At 42.0% G+C, this 16,440-nt stretch overlaps 1 protein-coding gene and 1 pseudogene across 1 annotated transcript in view; one reads left to right on the top strand and one right to left on the bottom strand.

Moving 5' to 3' along the window:
- Window positions 1-997, bottom strand: part of SYNE2 (spectrin repeat containing nuclear envelope protein 2) — a 283,558-nt gene extending 282,561 nt beyond the window's left edge. Inside the window, exon 1 of the mRNA XM_042989863.1 lies at window positions 881-997. Within this exon, the coding sequence (XP_042845797.1) occupies window positions 881-959 (79 nt within the window). The 5' untranslated portion in view covers window positions 960-997. The remainder of the gene's footprint in view (window positions 1-880) is intronic.
- Window positions 998-2,176: 1,179 nt separating this feature from the next.
- Window positions 2,177-2,391, top strand: LOC102972904 (annotated as a pseudogene).
- The last annotated feature ends 14,049 nt before the right edge of the window (window positions 2,392-16,440 follow it).

Raw genomic sequence — 16,440 nt, 5'->3', positions numbered from 1 at the left:
TCCAACTTCAGCTCAGGTCATGATTTCGCAGTCTGTGAGTTCAAGCCACGCATTGGGCTCTGTGCTGACAGCTCAGAGCTTGGAGCCTGCTTCAGATTCTGTGTCCCCCTCTCTCTCTGCCCTTCGTCCGCTCACTCTGTCTCTCTCTCAAAAATGAATAAACATTAAACATTTTTTTTAAAAAAAATAAAAAATAAAGCACAAAATAAAATGACTCAAAACCTATGGCTTCTAAGTAACATTCGAAGAATCTTGTATAATACCCTACATAATCTTAAAGATTACTTTAAAATAACATAATCTCATAAATATTTTCAAAGGCTTACCATAGCTTTATTTCTTCTACACTAGCTAACTTTACTCAGCTCCAAGATTTGTTTTATCAACAAGGGTGAAAAGTCTAATGAATTTTCAAAGTGCAAAACAAATATTCCCAGACTCCACAAGAAGCACTAAAAAAAACACAGTCAGTACTGGGTCTGCATAAATGCACACACGATTCATATGATTGAAAGGTCATTCACTTATAATACTACTACTATTCTTTTCTATTTGGACAAAATAAGGATGTACATTTAAAAGAGGCTATGCAAAAAAGATGCAAAATGAGTGCAAACAATTCCAAGCAAACCATGGTTAACTATTTTCACTACAAATGAAATGCATACACTCAAGAGTGAGAAACCAAGATACCCAATTCCTTCCAGGTATTTCTTACTCTCTTAGACTGCTGAGGTAGCAGTAAAGACATGTACACATACTGCAAGGTTGTACAATTGGAAAAATACTGAAGAGAGACAGAAAGCGGAAGGATTTGAGACCAGATGAGGGTAAGGTTTCCACAGTTGCGATGGGTGTTACCCCACCCAACCGTAATTACCTTGCAGTGTAATATGGCGACCATCGATGCCCAAGGAGACCTGTTCATCCTCGGTGGGAAGCACAGGACTAGACGCCATCCTTTGACTCACTGGAGATTATATCATGTCCATCTCAGTTAAAGAAGTGAACTAAAAGTAAAAGGGATAAATGCTCATTAGTGACTCTGCAACTCTGCATCTCTAATAGACATGACCCCCGGAAAGCAACAGCAAACGAAAGCTGCCCTCCCACAAGAAGCAGTTTTCTAGTGAGTGTTTCCTTAGTTCATGAGGAAAAGAAGACTACGCCTTCTTTTTTTGAATCATAATCAAGATTTTGCCCTGTGACCTATTCGAGTTGCTGGCAGGACTCCCAAAGAGCTAGCAGGGTGGATTCTATACCAGTGGGGAAAAGAAAAGCTACCCAATTAGATTCCGGAACTTGTTTAGGGGACGGAAAGTTGACACAAACGGACATCTTAGGTGCTTGTGTGTACTTTATTGTGAACTTGAACCTGCAAGAATCTTCTTTATAACTTTTCATAAAGTTTATAAAGTTTTTCATAAAGTTATTAAAGTCTATAAAGTTTTAGTTCCTCTTCTGCTCCATAAATGTTGCCATTTACTGGAAACAGTAACAACTGAGCTTGAGCTTGCAAAGTGAAACTAAAAAATAAACTATATGAAAAAGAATGTTTTGATGAGGCTACCTATTATATTGAATTATTTTCCCAAGTACTTACTTTTCTACACATTTCTTTCTCTATCCCCACTCTGACCCTTAAAGAATCCTGCCAGTAAGAGGAATTCTAACTGTGCAATTCTTTATTGCTTCGGGTATGTATATGCCGCTATTACCATCTTAGGGGCTTAAAAACTTGACTTTTCCCATACAGATGACTTCCTTATCAAATAAACCTAACCAAATATATAAAAATATAAAATGTATTAGGGAATGGATAGAAAAATGGGTAAATACACAGATACCTGATCAAGCAAGTAGAGCAAAACATTAGTGGTAGAATCTATGTGTTCAGCATATCAAAGATGTTCACTGTAAAATCCTTTTCCATTTGTGTATATTAGAAATTCTTTATAATAAAATATTGGGAAGGAGACAACCAAAAATAAATATACCCGAGGCCAACAGCTAGATAAAATCAATCATATCCAACAGATCACTTTACACGAAGAATAAAAATCATTCGATTTTGAAAAATCAGTCAATGCAACAGACAGTCTTCAAAAATCTTTTGGCTCCAGGGCAAGGAGGCTGTGGCATTGGCGGGTTCCAGGAGTTTCCAGCTCCAGACAGGATGGTCGAGGTTGTTTGCAATGACCAGCTGGGGAAGAAGGTCCCCGATACACTGATAACATCCATCAGGGACCTTAAGAAGCTGATCACAGCCCAAAATGGCACCCATTGTACCAAGATCATCCTGAAGAAGTGGTACACAATTTTTAAGGACCACGTGTCTCTGGGGAATAAGAAATCCACGGTAGGATGAACCTGGAGCTTTAGTATCAATAGAGCACAATTCCTTCCCCGTCTTGCTCTGCCCTACCCTGTCCTCCGCTCTTCTCCCATCCTCACTCCCACATTGGTGTGGATGCTTGTTTTTAAAAACTTAGGTTAAGGGCGCCTGGGTGGCTCAGTCAGTTAGACATCCGACTTCAGCTCGGGTTATGATCTCATGGTTTATGAGTTCGACCCCCTACGTCGGGCTCTGTGCTGACAGCTCGAGCCTGGAGCCTGCTTCAGACTCTGACTTCCTCTCTCTCTGCCCCTCCCCTGCTCACATTCTGTCTCTCTCTTTGTCTATCTCTCAAAAATAAATAAACGTTAAAAAATATTTAAAAACTCATGTTAATGGGGCGCCTGTGTGGCTCAGTTGGTTAAGGGTCTGACTCTTGATTTCTGCTCAGGTCATGATCTCACGGTTCATGAGATGGGGGCAGGTGTGGGTTCTGCACTGACAGTGCAGAGGCTGCTTGGGATTCTCTCTCTTTGCACTTTCTCCCTTCTGCACTTACGCGCAGGCACTCTCTCTTTTTCTCTCTCAAAATAAACTTAAAAAAACCCATTTTAATAAAATCTTAGAAATTGCCCCAAAAAAACCCCCCCAAAAACCCAACAACTTTCAATTGCATCTTCCCCAGTCCTGTTTATCATCCAAAATTCCCTTATTATCTCTCCCACGGATCACTGTTGTTAAAGATTTTATGCACCGAATAAACTATCCTTGTCAATTAACAGCTAATTTGTTTTATCCTCGGCATTAAGATGAATCAGAGACAGCTTGAGTTAACGGTGCTACAATACTTCGCTGATATGCTCCTAACCAAAATGAAAAGCTGTTTGCCAGCTCAAGTGAGCCTGTGCAGCCTGACAACTGACGAAGGTACCAATGTTCTCCGCTTTTGACGTAACAAGACCACCACTACCCCTTCCCATACCCGAGGGCTCCTGAACCCCAAGTGAAGACAAAGCACTTCTTCATGATGACAGGAGAAAAACTGAATTCTAGAATGAATTTCCTAAGGGCATCCACTATTCCCTGCCAGGACTATTTTCTTAAGGGGGGTTAATAACAATAGTAGCAAACACTTACATAGCACTTAACATATACAGGCACTGTTCTAAGCACTTTGCACATACAGCCTCATTTAATCTGTAACACCTGTAAGGGTTGGGTAGTCTTATTACCCCCATATTTGAAAAACCAAAACAAGGGGCGCCTGGCTCAGTCAGTTGGGCGGCCGACTTCGGCTCAGGTCATGATCTTGCCGTCTGTGAGTTCGAGCCCCGCGTTGGGCTCTGTGCTGACAGCTCAGAGCCTGGAGCCTGTTTCAGATTCTGTGTCTCCCTCTCTCTGACCCTCCCCCGTTCATGCTCTGTCTCTCTCTGTCTCAAAAATAAATAAACATTTAAAAAAAAATGTCACATACAGCTGTCTATGGACACAATAGCTAATAAATGATGGAACGAAGATTTGAATCCAAGGGGTTCTGGCTTCAGTCTATGCTCTTTACCAAAACATTTTGATGTCTCATCGAGCTAGCTGAAACTGCCATATTTTGTTTATTCTTTCTTTCATGCATTTACTCAGCAACTGTTTATATGTGCTAGTTCCTGCTCTCAAGGAATTCAATCTCCTGGGGATGACAAATGAACATAATATTGAGTAAGATCCTCGAACGAATATATGTAGAAGGCACCGTACAAGCAAAGGAAGAGACCCATCCCACCCTCAAAGCTAGAGACAGATGGGGCCGTCAGGAGTGCACTTCACAAAACAGCATTTCACTCCAAATGGTCCCATTAACATTATTTGAACAAGACCTTGAAGTTAATAAGAATGTACCTGAGAATCACTCATTGTCATTCACTATCAATCAACCATAAAGTATTAAATGAAGGGGAAAGAATTTAAACTAAAAACAGAACAGAGAACAAATCGATAACCAGAGAATCAAGTGTTCCTGTGCTAAACTGGTATGTGAGATTCACTATATCGCATATTAAAGGTGAAGAAAAAAAAACTGTATTCATTAAAAAAAAAAAAAAAAAAAAAAGGCTAGACCTTAAAACAAGTACAGTTGACACAGGTTTGAACTGCGCAGGCCCACTTACACAGAGATTGCTTACAGCGCAGCACTGGAAATACATTTTCTCTTCTTTATAGTTTTCTTAACATTTCCTTTTTCTCTAGCTTACTTTATTGCGAGAATATAGTATATATTAACATAGCATACAGACTATGTGTTAATCAACCGGTTATGTTATCAGTAAGGCTTCTAGTCAACAGTAGGGGATTAGTAGTTAAGTTTGGGGAAAGTCAAAAGATATACATGTATTTTCAACTGCGTGGGGGGGGGGCGGGGATCAGCGCCCCTGACCCCCATATTGTTCAAGGGTTAACTGGATTTGCCTGAGAGGTTTCTGTTTTTAATAGGATAAACTTAACAGGATACTTTTTTTTATTTACTGAAAAATGTCTTCGAGTTTCTAAAATATGTCCACCAAAAGTAAAACCAGGGGTGCCTGGGTGTCTCAGTCGGTTAAGCCTCCAAGCTTGGCTCAGGTTATGATCTCACGGTTCGTGGGTTCAAGCCCCGCATCGGGCTCTGTGCCAACAGCTCAGAGCCTGGAGCCTGCTTTGGATTGTGGATCCCTCTCTCTGCCTCTCCCCAACTTGTACACGCAAACGCTTTCTCTCTCTCAAAAATAAATAAACATTAAAAAAAAAAAAAAGGTAAAACCAAACTTTAAAGACTGACTCAGTTGAAAGCGGTAGATTATTAACCCAAATATTGTCTTAATACAACTATTAAGAGAGAGTAAGAAGGGCGTGGCCGTGGGCTCACAGGACTCACAGGGTCTCCAGCCCAACTCCCATCTCATTGTGTGTTCCATCTTCTCTGTGCGGCTAGAATCAGCACAGAAGAGCCCTTCCCAAGGGCTCCTTGTGGCTTTCCAGGGGCTCCTATCCTTTTCAAAGAAAAGTTACACACAATTATGTGACAAAGCCAGGGATTAGAATGAAAATAACAGACCAGCTTCAGGCACACAACCAAAGACTGGGTAAAAAAATCAATGCACTGGCAGTAAAGATTCTAAAATCAAGTGGAATGGTGTGGAATTATGTTTTTAAAATTCAGATAAACTAATAGGTACACTTCTATAAATGGCATAGCTATTCTGAAATGACTGTGGCTTGCTTAGGCAAGATATATTTTTTGAAAAATTTTTTTCATGTTTTTATTTTATTTTTGAGGGAGAGAGAGCATGAGTGGGGGAGCGGCAGAGAGAGAGAGGGAGACACAGAATCTGAAGCAGGCCCCAGGCTCCAAGCTGTCAGCACAGAGCCTGATTTGGGGCTTGAACTCACAAACTGTGAGATCATGACCTGAGCTGAAGTCAGCAGCTCAACCGACTGAGCCACACAGGCGCCCCTAGGCAATATATCTTAATATTCTTCTGGTGTCTCTAAAACCTCAAACACTAGAGAATTTCCCTTTTTTAAAGAAATCTTGGCATTTACTTTGATTATACTTAGGATGTTTTCAATTCAAAAATAAAATTTGAATGGAGATTATCTCTCATGAACGGAATTATGGGTGATTTTTATTTCCTTCCTTTTGCTTAATCTGCATTTTTAAAATTTTTTTTTAATGTTTATTTATTTTTGAGACAGAGCATGAATAGAGGAGGGGCAGAGAGAGAGGGAGACACAGAATCTGAAGCAGGCTCCAGGCTCTGAGCTGTCAGCACAGAGCCCGACGTGGGGCTCGAACTCACGGACCGTGAGATCATGACCTGAGCCAAAGTCGGACACTTAACCGACTGAGCCACCCAGGCGCCCCTAATCTGCATTTTTAAAATTTCAAATGGTGAATGCATCTTTCTGCTACAATAAGGGAAACATTTTTGCTTTTATTTTAATGATATGACAACAAAATGGGGAATAAGGTATTATTTAGTTCGAGGTCAAGTCTCCAATTGATTTGCTATGAAACATGTATATCTGTATCTTCAAAATGAGAAAAATACTCTCTTGACACAAATAAAATTTTAGAAAACTTTTCTGGCTTTGTCTTCTAGAAAACAGTTATTCTAGAAATTTCTAGAAATATTCCTGAAAACCTTTTTGGTACCACAACAGGTCTCTTATTTCCTCATTATTAGATAGTTTGCTAATGAGTCCTGGCAGTCTGACAGCACTGGAAAAATTACTGTGTCGTACGAGGAAAGGGACATCTATCTCATCTTCAGAGGCTGATCAGAAAGTCTACCATGGAAGGACATAGGAAGTATACTCAGGTAACTCTTCAACAGAGTGATTTAAATGTCACACTTGTTCCCATCGTTTTTTCCTAGTCTTCGTCTACACCACATTATTTATGATCCACCTAGCAGTCCTGAAGGAGGTCGCTTTGTCAGATGAGTTGCAGCGCTATTCCTAGCCACGGGCCGTTATTAGCGGCGATCCGCTTACAAGCTCCCAGCAGAAAGGTGGTGACACAAATGCAGTAAGTTTCTTGAACTTTTTCCTGCTAACTTTTCCTGACTCCGCTATCACCTCTCCTGTCATCACCGCTTAACCAGAAGCTATCGGTACAAATTCACAGACCAGGTGATTTCTTTTTTAACTGAAGTACAGTTGACACACAACGTTACAGTAGTCTCAGTTGTACAACACAGTGGTCCCACAAGTGCACACAGTATGCTGTGCTCACAAGCGTGGCTACTGTCACCATGCAACGCTATTACAACACTGTTGACTACACTCCCTACACTGTACCTTTCATCCCTGTGACTTATTCTTTCCATAACTGGAAGCCTGTATCTCTCACGGCCCTTTACCCATTTTGTGCAGCCTCCCACAGCCCTCCCCTCAAACAACCATCAGTTTGTTCTCTGCATCTAAAGGTCTGTTTCTGCTTTTTGTTTGTTTAGATTCTACAAGTGAAATCATAAGGTATTTGTCCTTCTCTGTCTGACCTATTTTACCTGGCATCATACCCTCAGGGTCCATCCATTTTGTCTCAAATGGCAAGATTTCATCTTTTTTATCACTGTATAACTTTCCACTGTATGTACATTACACATCTTCTTTCTCCATTCACCTACTGACAGACACTTGGGTTGCTTCCGTATCTTGGCTATTGTAAATAACGCTGTAATACACATAGGGGTGCATGTATCTTTTGGAATTAGTATTCTTGTTTTCTTTAGGTAAATACCCAGTAGTGGAATTACTGAGTCATATGGTGCTTCTATTTTTAATGTTTTGAGGAAGCTCCATACAGTTTTCCACAGTGGCTGCACCAGTTTGCATTCCCACCAAAAGTACACAAGTGTTCCTTTTTCTCCACATCTTCGCCAACACTTGTGATTTCTTGTCTTTTTGATTCGAGCCATTTTGACAGGTGTGAGGTGATGTCTCACTGTGGTTTTGATTTGCATTTCCCTGATGATGAGGGATGTTGAGCATCTTTCTATGTGTCTGCTGGCCATTTGGATGTCTTCTCTGGAAAAATCAGACCAGGTAACTTTTAAATTCCACTCCACTATCTCTTTCCAGGCACTTCATTTTCCTAATGACCACCTCAAAATGCCAGAAATCAATTTTAACCAGTCACTATACTTTTGGAAAACAAATATGTAGCAGTTCTCTGGATAGAATGCTGCTCACAACAAAGCAGGGTCACTCACCAACCAATACCAACTGGGCTGCTGAAACACCCACTCCAACCACGATAACAGCATTCTGAGTGAACAGAGCCACTTCCCTAAAAGAGCCGTGTTGACCTTGACCAAGTCTCAAATGCTCTGAACTGTGGCATCCACTGACTGCTACAGAATGGGAATGATAGTATGTATCTTACAGGGTCGTTGTTGGAATTCAATAAAAAAGCACATGCAACTTAAAAACTACAGTAACAACTAACATTTATTGAGTGCTTACTGTGATAGATGCACTACAGTATATAAATGGTCTTTATTATAATCTGTGAAATGAGTTTATCAAGATTCTCCCTTTGGTTTGGTTTTGTTTTTGAGAGACAGACCACAAGCGAGGGACTCATCACAATACTAAAATGAAGGGTAAAAAAACTTAAGGACAAAAACTTCCAAAGTTATGAAAGCTGGTATGTTCAATTATCACAGATCTAGAAAGCCTGCACTTAGGCAGTAGTTATTTTGAATTTCCATCAGTACATTTTAACCTTAAAATTCTGCTCTCCTACCCTACACTCAAATTTTCTAAAGATCATAATTCCCCCAACAAAAGTTTCCTGCCTTTGCTACCACCAGGTCACCAATCTCCCCCATGACCTCATTATTTTTTATTTTTATTTACTTACTTACTTATTTATTTATGTAGGTTTCATGTCCAGTGTAGAGCCAAATGCAGGGCTTGAACTCATGACCCTGAGATCAAGACCTGAGCTGATATCAAGAGTCAGACACTCGACTGACTGAGCCACTCAAGCATCCCGTCCAGTCGCCATCTTGATCTATAGGCAAAATATGTACCTACATATCTGAGTGGCTTCTTTCCTCTGGCACCGTGAGACACAAGGATAGCTTTCTTGGAAAGAAACCCGGTCATGGCTATCCTGGCTTCTTCCCTCCTTAGGATCCCTGGCCTCAATAATCATACTCCTAATTATTGGCCCCCTCTTTTTAATCTTTGTTAAATTTGTCTCTTTTAGAATCCAACAAATCCTTGTATGAATGATGACTCAACAAGGATTCCAAGACACTCCCCTTGTTCAGCATGAAGCATCTACTGAAGATGAGACCTCCACACAAATACCAAAGATTTGTCATTGTCAATCTGACAGGGGGGAATGTAGAAGCTGCCACTAGGCAACAGGCTTAAGCAACAGAAACCTGAAAAAGGTAAAATGGTCCCACAGTGACCACCAGGCTGAATGCAAACAGACCCATTAGGTGACCCACCTCAAAATATCCATAAGCCCTAGCTGACCAGCGGGCTACTTACAAACAGGTACCAAAAAATGAAAATTTCATACATTCCCATACCCCCTCACTTGCTCCCCCTTAACTATAGATCCCCACCACTGCCTCCTGGCAGACAGTATCTCCTTTGCTGTTCTGCCCACTGCTCTCTCACAGTGTATTCAATAAACACCTATCTCCTTCAAAAAAAATACCCAAACAAAAGTCATATTCTATTAGAATTAACTTTAGAGAGCCCTTATGAGATCAGACTTACTCTTGTTTATAAACACCCACACCCACACACACATGCTGAAATGAAGAGCAAAATACAAGAAAACTACCTTGGCAGGTACAAATGTTTAAATCTTTTAACCATAGCCCTTTGGAACAGCAGTGCAGTTTATTTTATCTCCTCCAAAGACAAAAGTCAATTTCACCCTCAGTGATGCCAGTGCACAGAAGCTCAGTATGAATTCACAATTCGGCTGGAATCTGTAAGTGACCAAAGCAATCTTCCCTCTTGGGATCATAAAAACTATAGACTTCGCAGTGAAATGAGCCACCCAGGCACCCCATCAACTTTGTTTTATACTTGAGGATTTTCATAATAAAATGTTTGGAGGAAAACGTTATTAAAGTAATCCAGATGATGCTAGCTGGGACCAGGGCTGCAGGAGTAGGAGTGGCAATCAGTGGTCAAATTCCGAATGTATTTTGAAGATGGCACCAACAGGATCTTCTGACCGATTTGATACCACATGTGAGAGAAAGAGAAGAATAAAAAATGACCAAAATTTTTGGCTTAGGCATCAGGAAGGATGAGGCAGAGACAGGTGCAGGTGGAAGAGGTTTGGAAAGTAGGAGTTCGGTTTTGAAATTTGAGATGTACATCAGACATCATGACTTCAGTTCCAAAGGGCAGATTCCTGCTCTATTTTGAGTTCAGGTAATGTAGGCATATTCCTTCCCCCCACCCTCCCCAAAGTAAATGCTTCATGCCCTATGGGAAACTAAACAAAGAACATCAAGTCAGAACCAAGAAGATGGAGCTGGCCAAGATAGTAAGACAGGAACAGGGTATTATGGGGAAAAAAATATGCTCTATGTTTATGTCCTATTTTAAAAGATCATAAATAAACGTTAAAAAAAAATTTTTTTTAAAAATGGGGCGCCTGGGTGGCTCAGTCAGTTAAGCGTCTGACTTTGGCTCAGGTCATGATCTCGCGGTCCGCGGTTTCGAGCCCCGCGTCGGGCTTTGGGCTGATGGCTCAGAGCCTGGAGCCTGCTTCCGATTCTGTGTTTCCCTCTCTCTCTGCCCCTCCCCCGTTCATGCTGTGTCTCTCTCTCTCTGAAAAATAAATAAACGTTAAAAAAAAATTTTTTAAAGATCAATAAAGGGGCACCTGGGTGTCTCAGTCGGTTAAGCATCCGACTTCCGCTCAGGTCATGATCTCACGGTTCATGAGTTCAAGCCCTGCATAGGGCTCTGTGCTGACGGCTCAGAATCTGGAGCCTGCTTCGGATTCTGTGTCTCCCTTTCCCTCTGCTCCTCCCCCCACTCTCTCTCTCTCTCTCTCTCTCTCTCTCAAAAATAAATAAACATAAAAAAAATTTTAAGATCAATAAAAACGTTAGAACATAAAATAAGGACATCCCCCATAAACAAAAAAGAGAAAAATAGAAAAGAAATATAAAGCTTAAAAGACCAATCCCCCCTGCCAAAAAAAAAAAAAACAAAAACAAAAACAAAACAATCCCAGTGGATCTAACATCCAAGGGAGAACACAGAGAAGGAAATAATCAAAGAAGTAACACAAGAAGATTTTCCAGAACTGAAGGACAAGTATTTCCATAATATAAGAGCATAATAAGTGCCCCTCCCAAAATAGTTTTTTTAAAAAGACTCTCAGCAAAACATGTTATCGGAAAATTTCAGAATAGCTGGAATAAACAATCTCCCAGAGAGACAAAAAAAAAAAAAGATCGCACACCAAGAAAAAAGAATCAGAACGGCATCAGACTTTTGTATAGCCATACTGGACAACAGAAGACAGAGAGGAATGCATTAAAAGTTCTGAGAAAACCTAAACATAAAGCTAAAACTATAAGACTCTTAGAAGAAAACAAAAAGCAAAAGCTTCGTGACGCTGGATTTGGAAATAACCTCTACGATATGATTCCAAAAGCACAGTCAACAAATGAAAAAATAAATTGGACTACATTAAGACAAAATTCCAATGCTAGGGCTGAGAAGCTTAAAAAAAAAATTATACCTTCATTCATTTCATAAAGAATTTGTGGTTTGCAAAGTCATGTTCACTGTCCTTCTGGGTGGAAATGCTGAGAAGTTTGGGAGAGACGGATTTAGGAAGCTCTGATCAGATGACCTCATTTTCTAGGGAAAATAAGAAGTGAGGTCATCGCTTGGGAGCAGGGACAGCAAGGGTGGGGTAGGGTCCTTGAGAAATGAATGGTGCTTGGAACAGTCCACAGTCGAGAACCTGAACAAACTGACTAGAGACATACAAGAAGCTAGAGGGCAGTAAAGGATCATGGAGGCCACAATAGCATTGGCCCAAACAGCATTTTGGGTCCAAGGTTCTCCCTCCTGGGAGAACCCAGGAGGACTCAGCATCTGACTGATACTCAAGTAGGAGCAGCAAATGTTGGTGACTTCAATTTCTGCCAACTAGAAAATGCTCTGAAATTGCACAGAGAGGCACTGAGCTGGCTCAGTAAGTTGAGCACATGACTCTTGACCTTGGGGTTGTGAGTTCGAGCCCCACGTTGGATGTAGAGATTACTTAAAAATAAAATCTAGGTGTGCCTGGGTAGCTCAGTTGGTTAAGTGTCCGACTTTGGCTCAAATCATGATCTTGCGGTTCGTGAGTTCCAGCCCTGTGTCAGACTCTCTGCTGACAGCATGGAGCCTGCTTTGGATTCTCTCTCCCTCCCTCTCTGCCCCTCCACCACTCTCACTACGTCTCTCTCTCTGTCTCTCAAAAATACATAAGTGTTAAAAATTTCTTTAATTAAATCTAAAACAAAAAATTGCACAAAGACACAAGGAGACATATTCAAGAATGTTCATGGCAGAACCATTTGTAACAGAAAAAAGTGCAAATAATCGAACCCCATCAGTAGAATGGATAAACTGTGGTTGATTCATGCAAGGAAGATTATGCCACAGCTAAAATGAATGACTGACCAGTATCAGCATGGCTATATATTAAAACTATAATGAGGGTTGGGCGGGAAGCAAGTGCAAAAGGACTGATACACTACGAAGTCATTTACGTACTTTATGTAAATTTTAAACACACACATACATATATGGTAAAAGAACAGAAACATGGTTGGGAATGACACTCACCAACTGCAGAGTGAGTGCAAAGGAATGGAGGGTGGGACTTCAGCTCCACAGTTAGCGTCTTCTTTTGCCCTAAAGTTTAACATCTAAGTAGGGATTACATTACGATGTTTAAAATATTCGTCCTTGGGGCCCTTGGGCAGCTCAGTTAGGTGTCCGACTTCGGCTCAGGTCATGATCTCATGGTTCGTGGGTTAGAGCCCCGTGTCAGGCTCTGTGCTGACAGCTCAGAGCCTGGAGCCTGCTTCGGATTCTGTGTCTCCCTCTCTCTCTGCCCCTCCCCCACTCATACTCTGACTCAATCTCTCTCTCTCTCAAAAATAAATAAACACTAAAAAAATTTTTTCTTAATATTCATTCTTTAAATTTTTTTTTTAACGTTTATTTATTTTTGAGACAGAGAGAGACAGAGCATGAGCAGGGGAGGGGCAGAGAGAGAGGGAGACACAGAATCCGAAGCAGGCTCCAGGCTCTGAGCTGTCAGCACAGAGCCCGACGCGAGGCTCAAACTAACGGACCGCGAGATCATGACCTGAGCTGAAGTCGGCCGCCTAACCGACTGAGCCACCCAGGCACCCCAATATTCATTCTTAACATTTTAAAATTCTAATCGAATTCTACTTAAGCTAGAGAACAGAGGGGCGCCTGGGTGGCTCAGTCGGTTGAGCGTCCAACTTCGGCTCAGGTCATGATCTCGCGGTGTGTGAGTTCGAGCCCCGCGTTGGGCTCTGTGCTGACAGCTGAGAGCCTGGAGCCTGCTTCGGATTCTGTGTCTCCCTCTCTCTCTGCCCCTCCCCTGCTCATGCTCTGTCTCTCTCTGTCTCAAAAATAAATAAAAACATTAAAAAAAAATTTTAAGCTAGAAAACAGAGACCAAATACTTGAAAGAGCCCTGGATTCAGAATCAAAAGAATCTGGCGTTAGCCCAGGCTCTGCCACTGACCACTCAGCCTCGGATAATCATCTGCTTCTCCCAGGTCCCCTTTCTCCATCTGTGAAATGAGGGCAGTGAGTCTGTCTGAGCGACCTCATAGTCTTTCAAGTTCTTGCCAAAGAACCTAACCCGAGTTCTCCGCTGCCTGTTGAAAAACACTGGATTACAAGAAACAACAGTCACGGTGGACGGCCCGCGAGGCCTCAGAGTCAACCCATTCCTGGATGTTGTCTTTGGATCCCATCCAGCCTCAAGGAACTGGGAACATGCACTGCATTGTTAGAGCCCCTCAGAGAACCACTTTTATTAAAACCCATTCTGGTATAATCCCGTAAACCTTACCCAGCCGGATATCATAGGGAACAGTCCAGAAAAACCTACCATTGCACTTCTTACACAGAAGTTCAGGAGTACGGTGCATAAGACACGGTGTTCCTTTTCTGAGAACTCACTGTGGAACATTCTCTCAGGTCTCAGGACCAAGAAAAACTGTGACCCTGAGTGTTTTTTCTTTTAATCTAATGACGTTGTTTTTATAAACAAAGTTTCCCTCTCTTTTTTTTGGCTGGGATAGCCCAGCTCTAGCAACTACAAAATGACTTTATGGAAACAAGTTGCTTTACTCAACTACTCTTGTTTTTCCTTCACTGCAAGGCCCTCTTCTAGTTTTATTATTTTTATTATTATTATTATTATTATTATCCAATTGAGTTCTATGTTTTCCTACAAATTGCTTCCAACTTTCTCTGGAACGGGAGAGGGTAAAAATAAGTGAGTTAAATCGATTCAGACTTTCTAAAAGGACAAGATAAAACATGTTGAAAATTATACAAAATGAGATACAAATGCAAACTGTTCTTCATTGGTGAAAAAGAAAAACTTACTGTGGAAAATGAAGCTGTATATGTTTTCGGTAAGTGAGATTTTCTAAACATTTCTCAATGCCAAGTCACTTGAAGACATCCATATTCCAGTTCTAAACTCTGGGAAGTTCACATCAGCTGTAGCCTCAGTACCCCAAGACCCCAAATCAATGGAGAGTCTTGGCGAAAAGCAATGAATTAACAATGCTTCCTGTTGGGTGTGGAACAGTGAAAAAGAGAAAAACAAGGTACTGAGGGGCATAATAAATCGGCTTATCATTATTCACAAGAAAAATCTTTTCCTGTGAATTCTTGGCACTCAAGAATATTTTTATTCTTTGGTCTTTTTATTTTATTTTAGGGAGAGAGTGAGAGTAGGGCAGGGCAGATGGGGAAAGAGAGAGGTGGGGGGGGAGGGAGAGGGAGAGGGAGAGGGAGAGGGAGGGAGAGAGGGAGAGAGGGAGAGGGAGGGAGAGGGAGGGAGAGGGAGGGAGAGGGAGGGAGAGGGAGGGAGAGGGAGGGAGAGGGAGGGAGAGGGAGGGAGAGGGAGGGAGAGGGAGAGGGAGAGAGAGAGAGAGAGAGGGAGAGGGAGAGGGAGAGGGAGAGGGAGAGAGAGAGAGACTGACTCTGACATGGGACTCGATCAAGTCAACGCTCACCCAACTGAGCCACCTAGGCGCCCCGAGAATATATATATTTTAATGATTATACTCTTCATGAATGTATTCTTATTCTGCCTCTTCCCCGTGTCCCCATTCCCTGCCCCTCCATCCCCTCTCTCAGCCCAGGCCCTGCAGGGTGTTTTTATCTCTGCCCCAGCTCCCTCCCACTACAGCAAGGCAAACGCAAACTGAATATCCCATAAATTGCCAGCACGCTAACGTGAAAAGAGGCCACCTGAAACATCACACACTCAAAAAGCTGTTTTTGGGTTTTTGTTTTTTTTTTTTAATGTTTTTTATTTATTTTTGAGACAGAGAGAGACAGAGCATGAGCAGGGGAGGGGCAGAGAGAGAGGGAGACACAGAATCGGAAGCAGGCTCCAAGCTCTGAGCTTTCAGCACAGAGCCCAACGCGGGGCTCGAGCTCCCGGACTGTGAGATCATGACCTAAGCTGAAGTCGGACGCTTAACCAACTGAGCCACCCAGGCACCCCTCAAAAAGCTGTTAAAATCATCATAGCTTATAAGAATTGCTTAAACTTTCCAGATAGTGAAAAAAAAACAAGTATTTAGGTTCCTTTGCCACTGAATAGACTGGCTCTAGGGGAATTAGCCTTCTTCCCCAAAGAAGTCGCTGTGTAACTAACAGATCACTTCTCTCTGTCCCCACTCCAGGAATATCCTCAGTCCTTCTGGACTCCCTTAGTTAGTTCTTATCAGCCCCCTCCTGGCATCTCATGCTGGAGTGTGCTGCAAGCATCCTGGCATCGATTGAGAGGCCGTAGGTTCCTAAACATCAACCTGACATGCCAACTAACTGGAGAAACCCTTCCCTCTGAAGATCCACTGGTGAGCCTACCCATCCCTTGTAGCCCTGTATCCTCTGCAGATTCTAGATGGTGAGCCCGGAGAAGAGACTCTGTCTTGTTTACTGTTTATCTCTCCTCTAGCCCTGTGAATGGCATATAGCGGGCACATGAGAAATGTTTGAGGAAAGGTTAACGGAACGAGCAAGGGGCACCTGGGTGGCTCGGTTGGTTAAGCGTCCAGCTCTTGATTTCGGCTCAGGTCATGATCTCTCGGGTTCATGAGATTGGGCCCCACGTTGGGCTCTGTGCTGACCGTGCAGAACTTGCTTGGGATTCTCTCTCAATCTCAATCTCTCTCTCTCTCTCTCTCTCTCTCTCTCCTCTCCTCTCCCCCTCTTTCTCTCTCTCTCTCTCTCAAAGAAAAAAGAAAAGTAACTTTTTTAAAAAATAAAAAATAAAAATAAAA

The sequence above is a fragment of the Panthera tigris genome, chromosome B3 (genome assembly GCF_018350195.1).
Source record: "Panthera tigris isolate Pti1 chromosome B3, P.tigris_Pti1_mat1.1, whole genome shotgun sequence".
Classification (NCBI taxonomy): domain Eukaryota; kingdom Metazoa; phylum Chordata; class Mammalia; order Carnivora; family Felidae; genus Panthera; species Panthera tigris.
The sequence above is the reverse complement of the archived record's forward strand: the minus strand, read 5'-3'. Positions and strand labels throughout refer to the sequence as shown.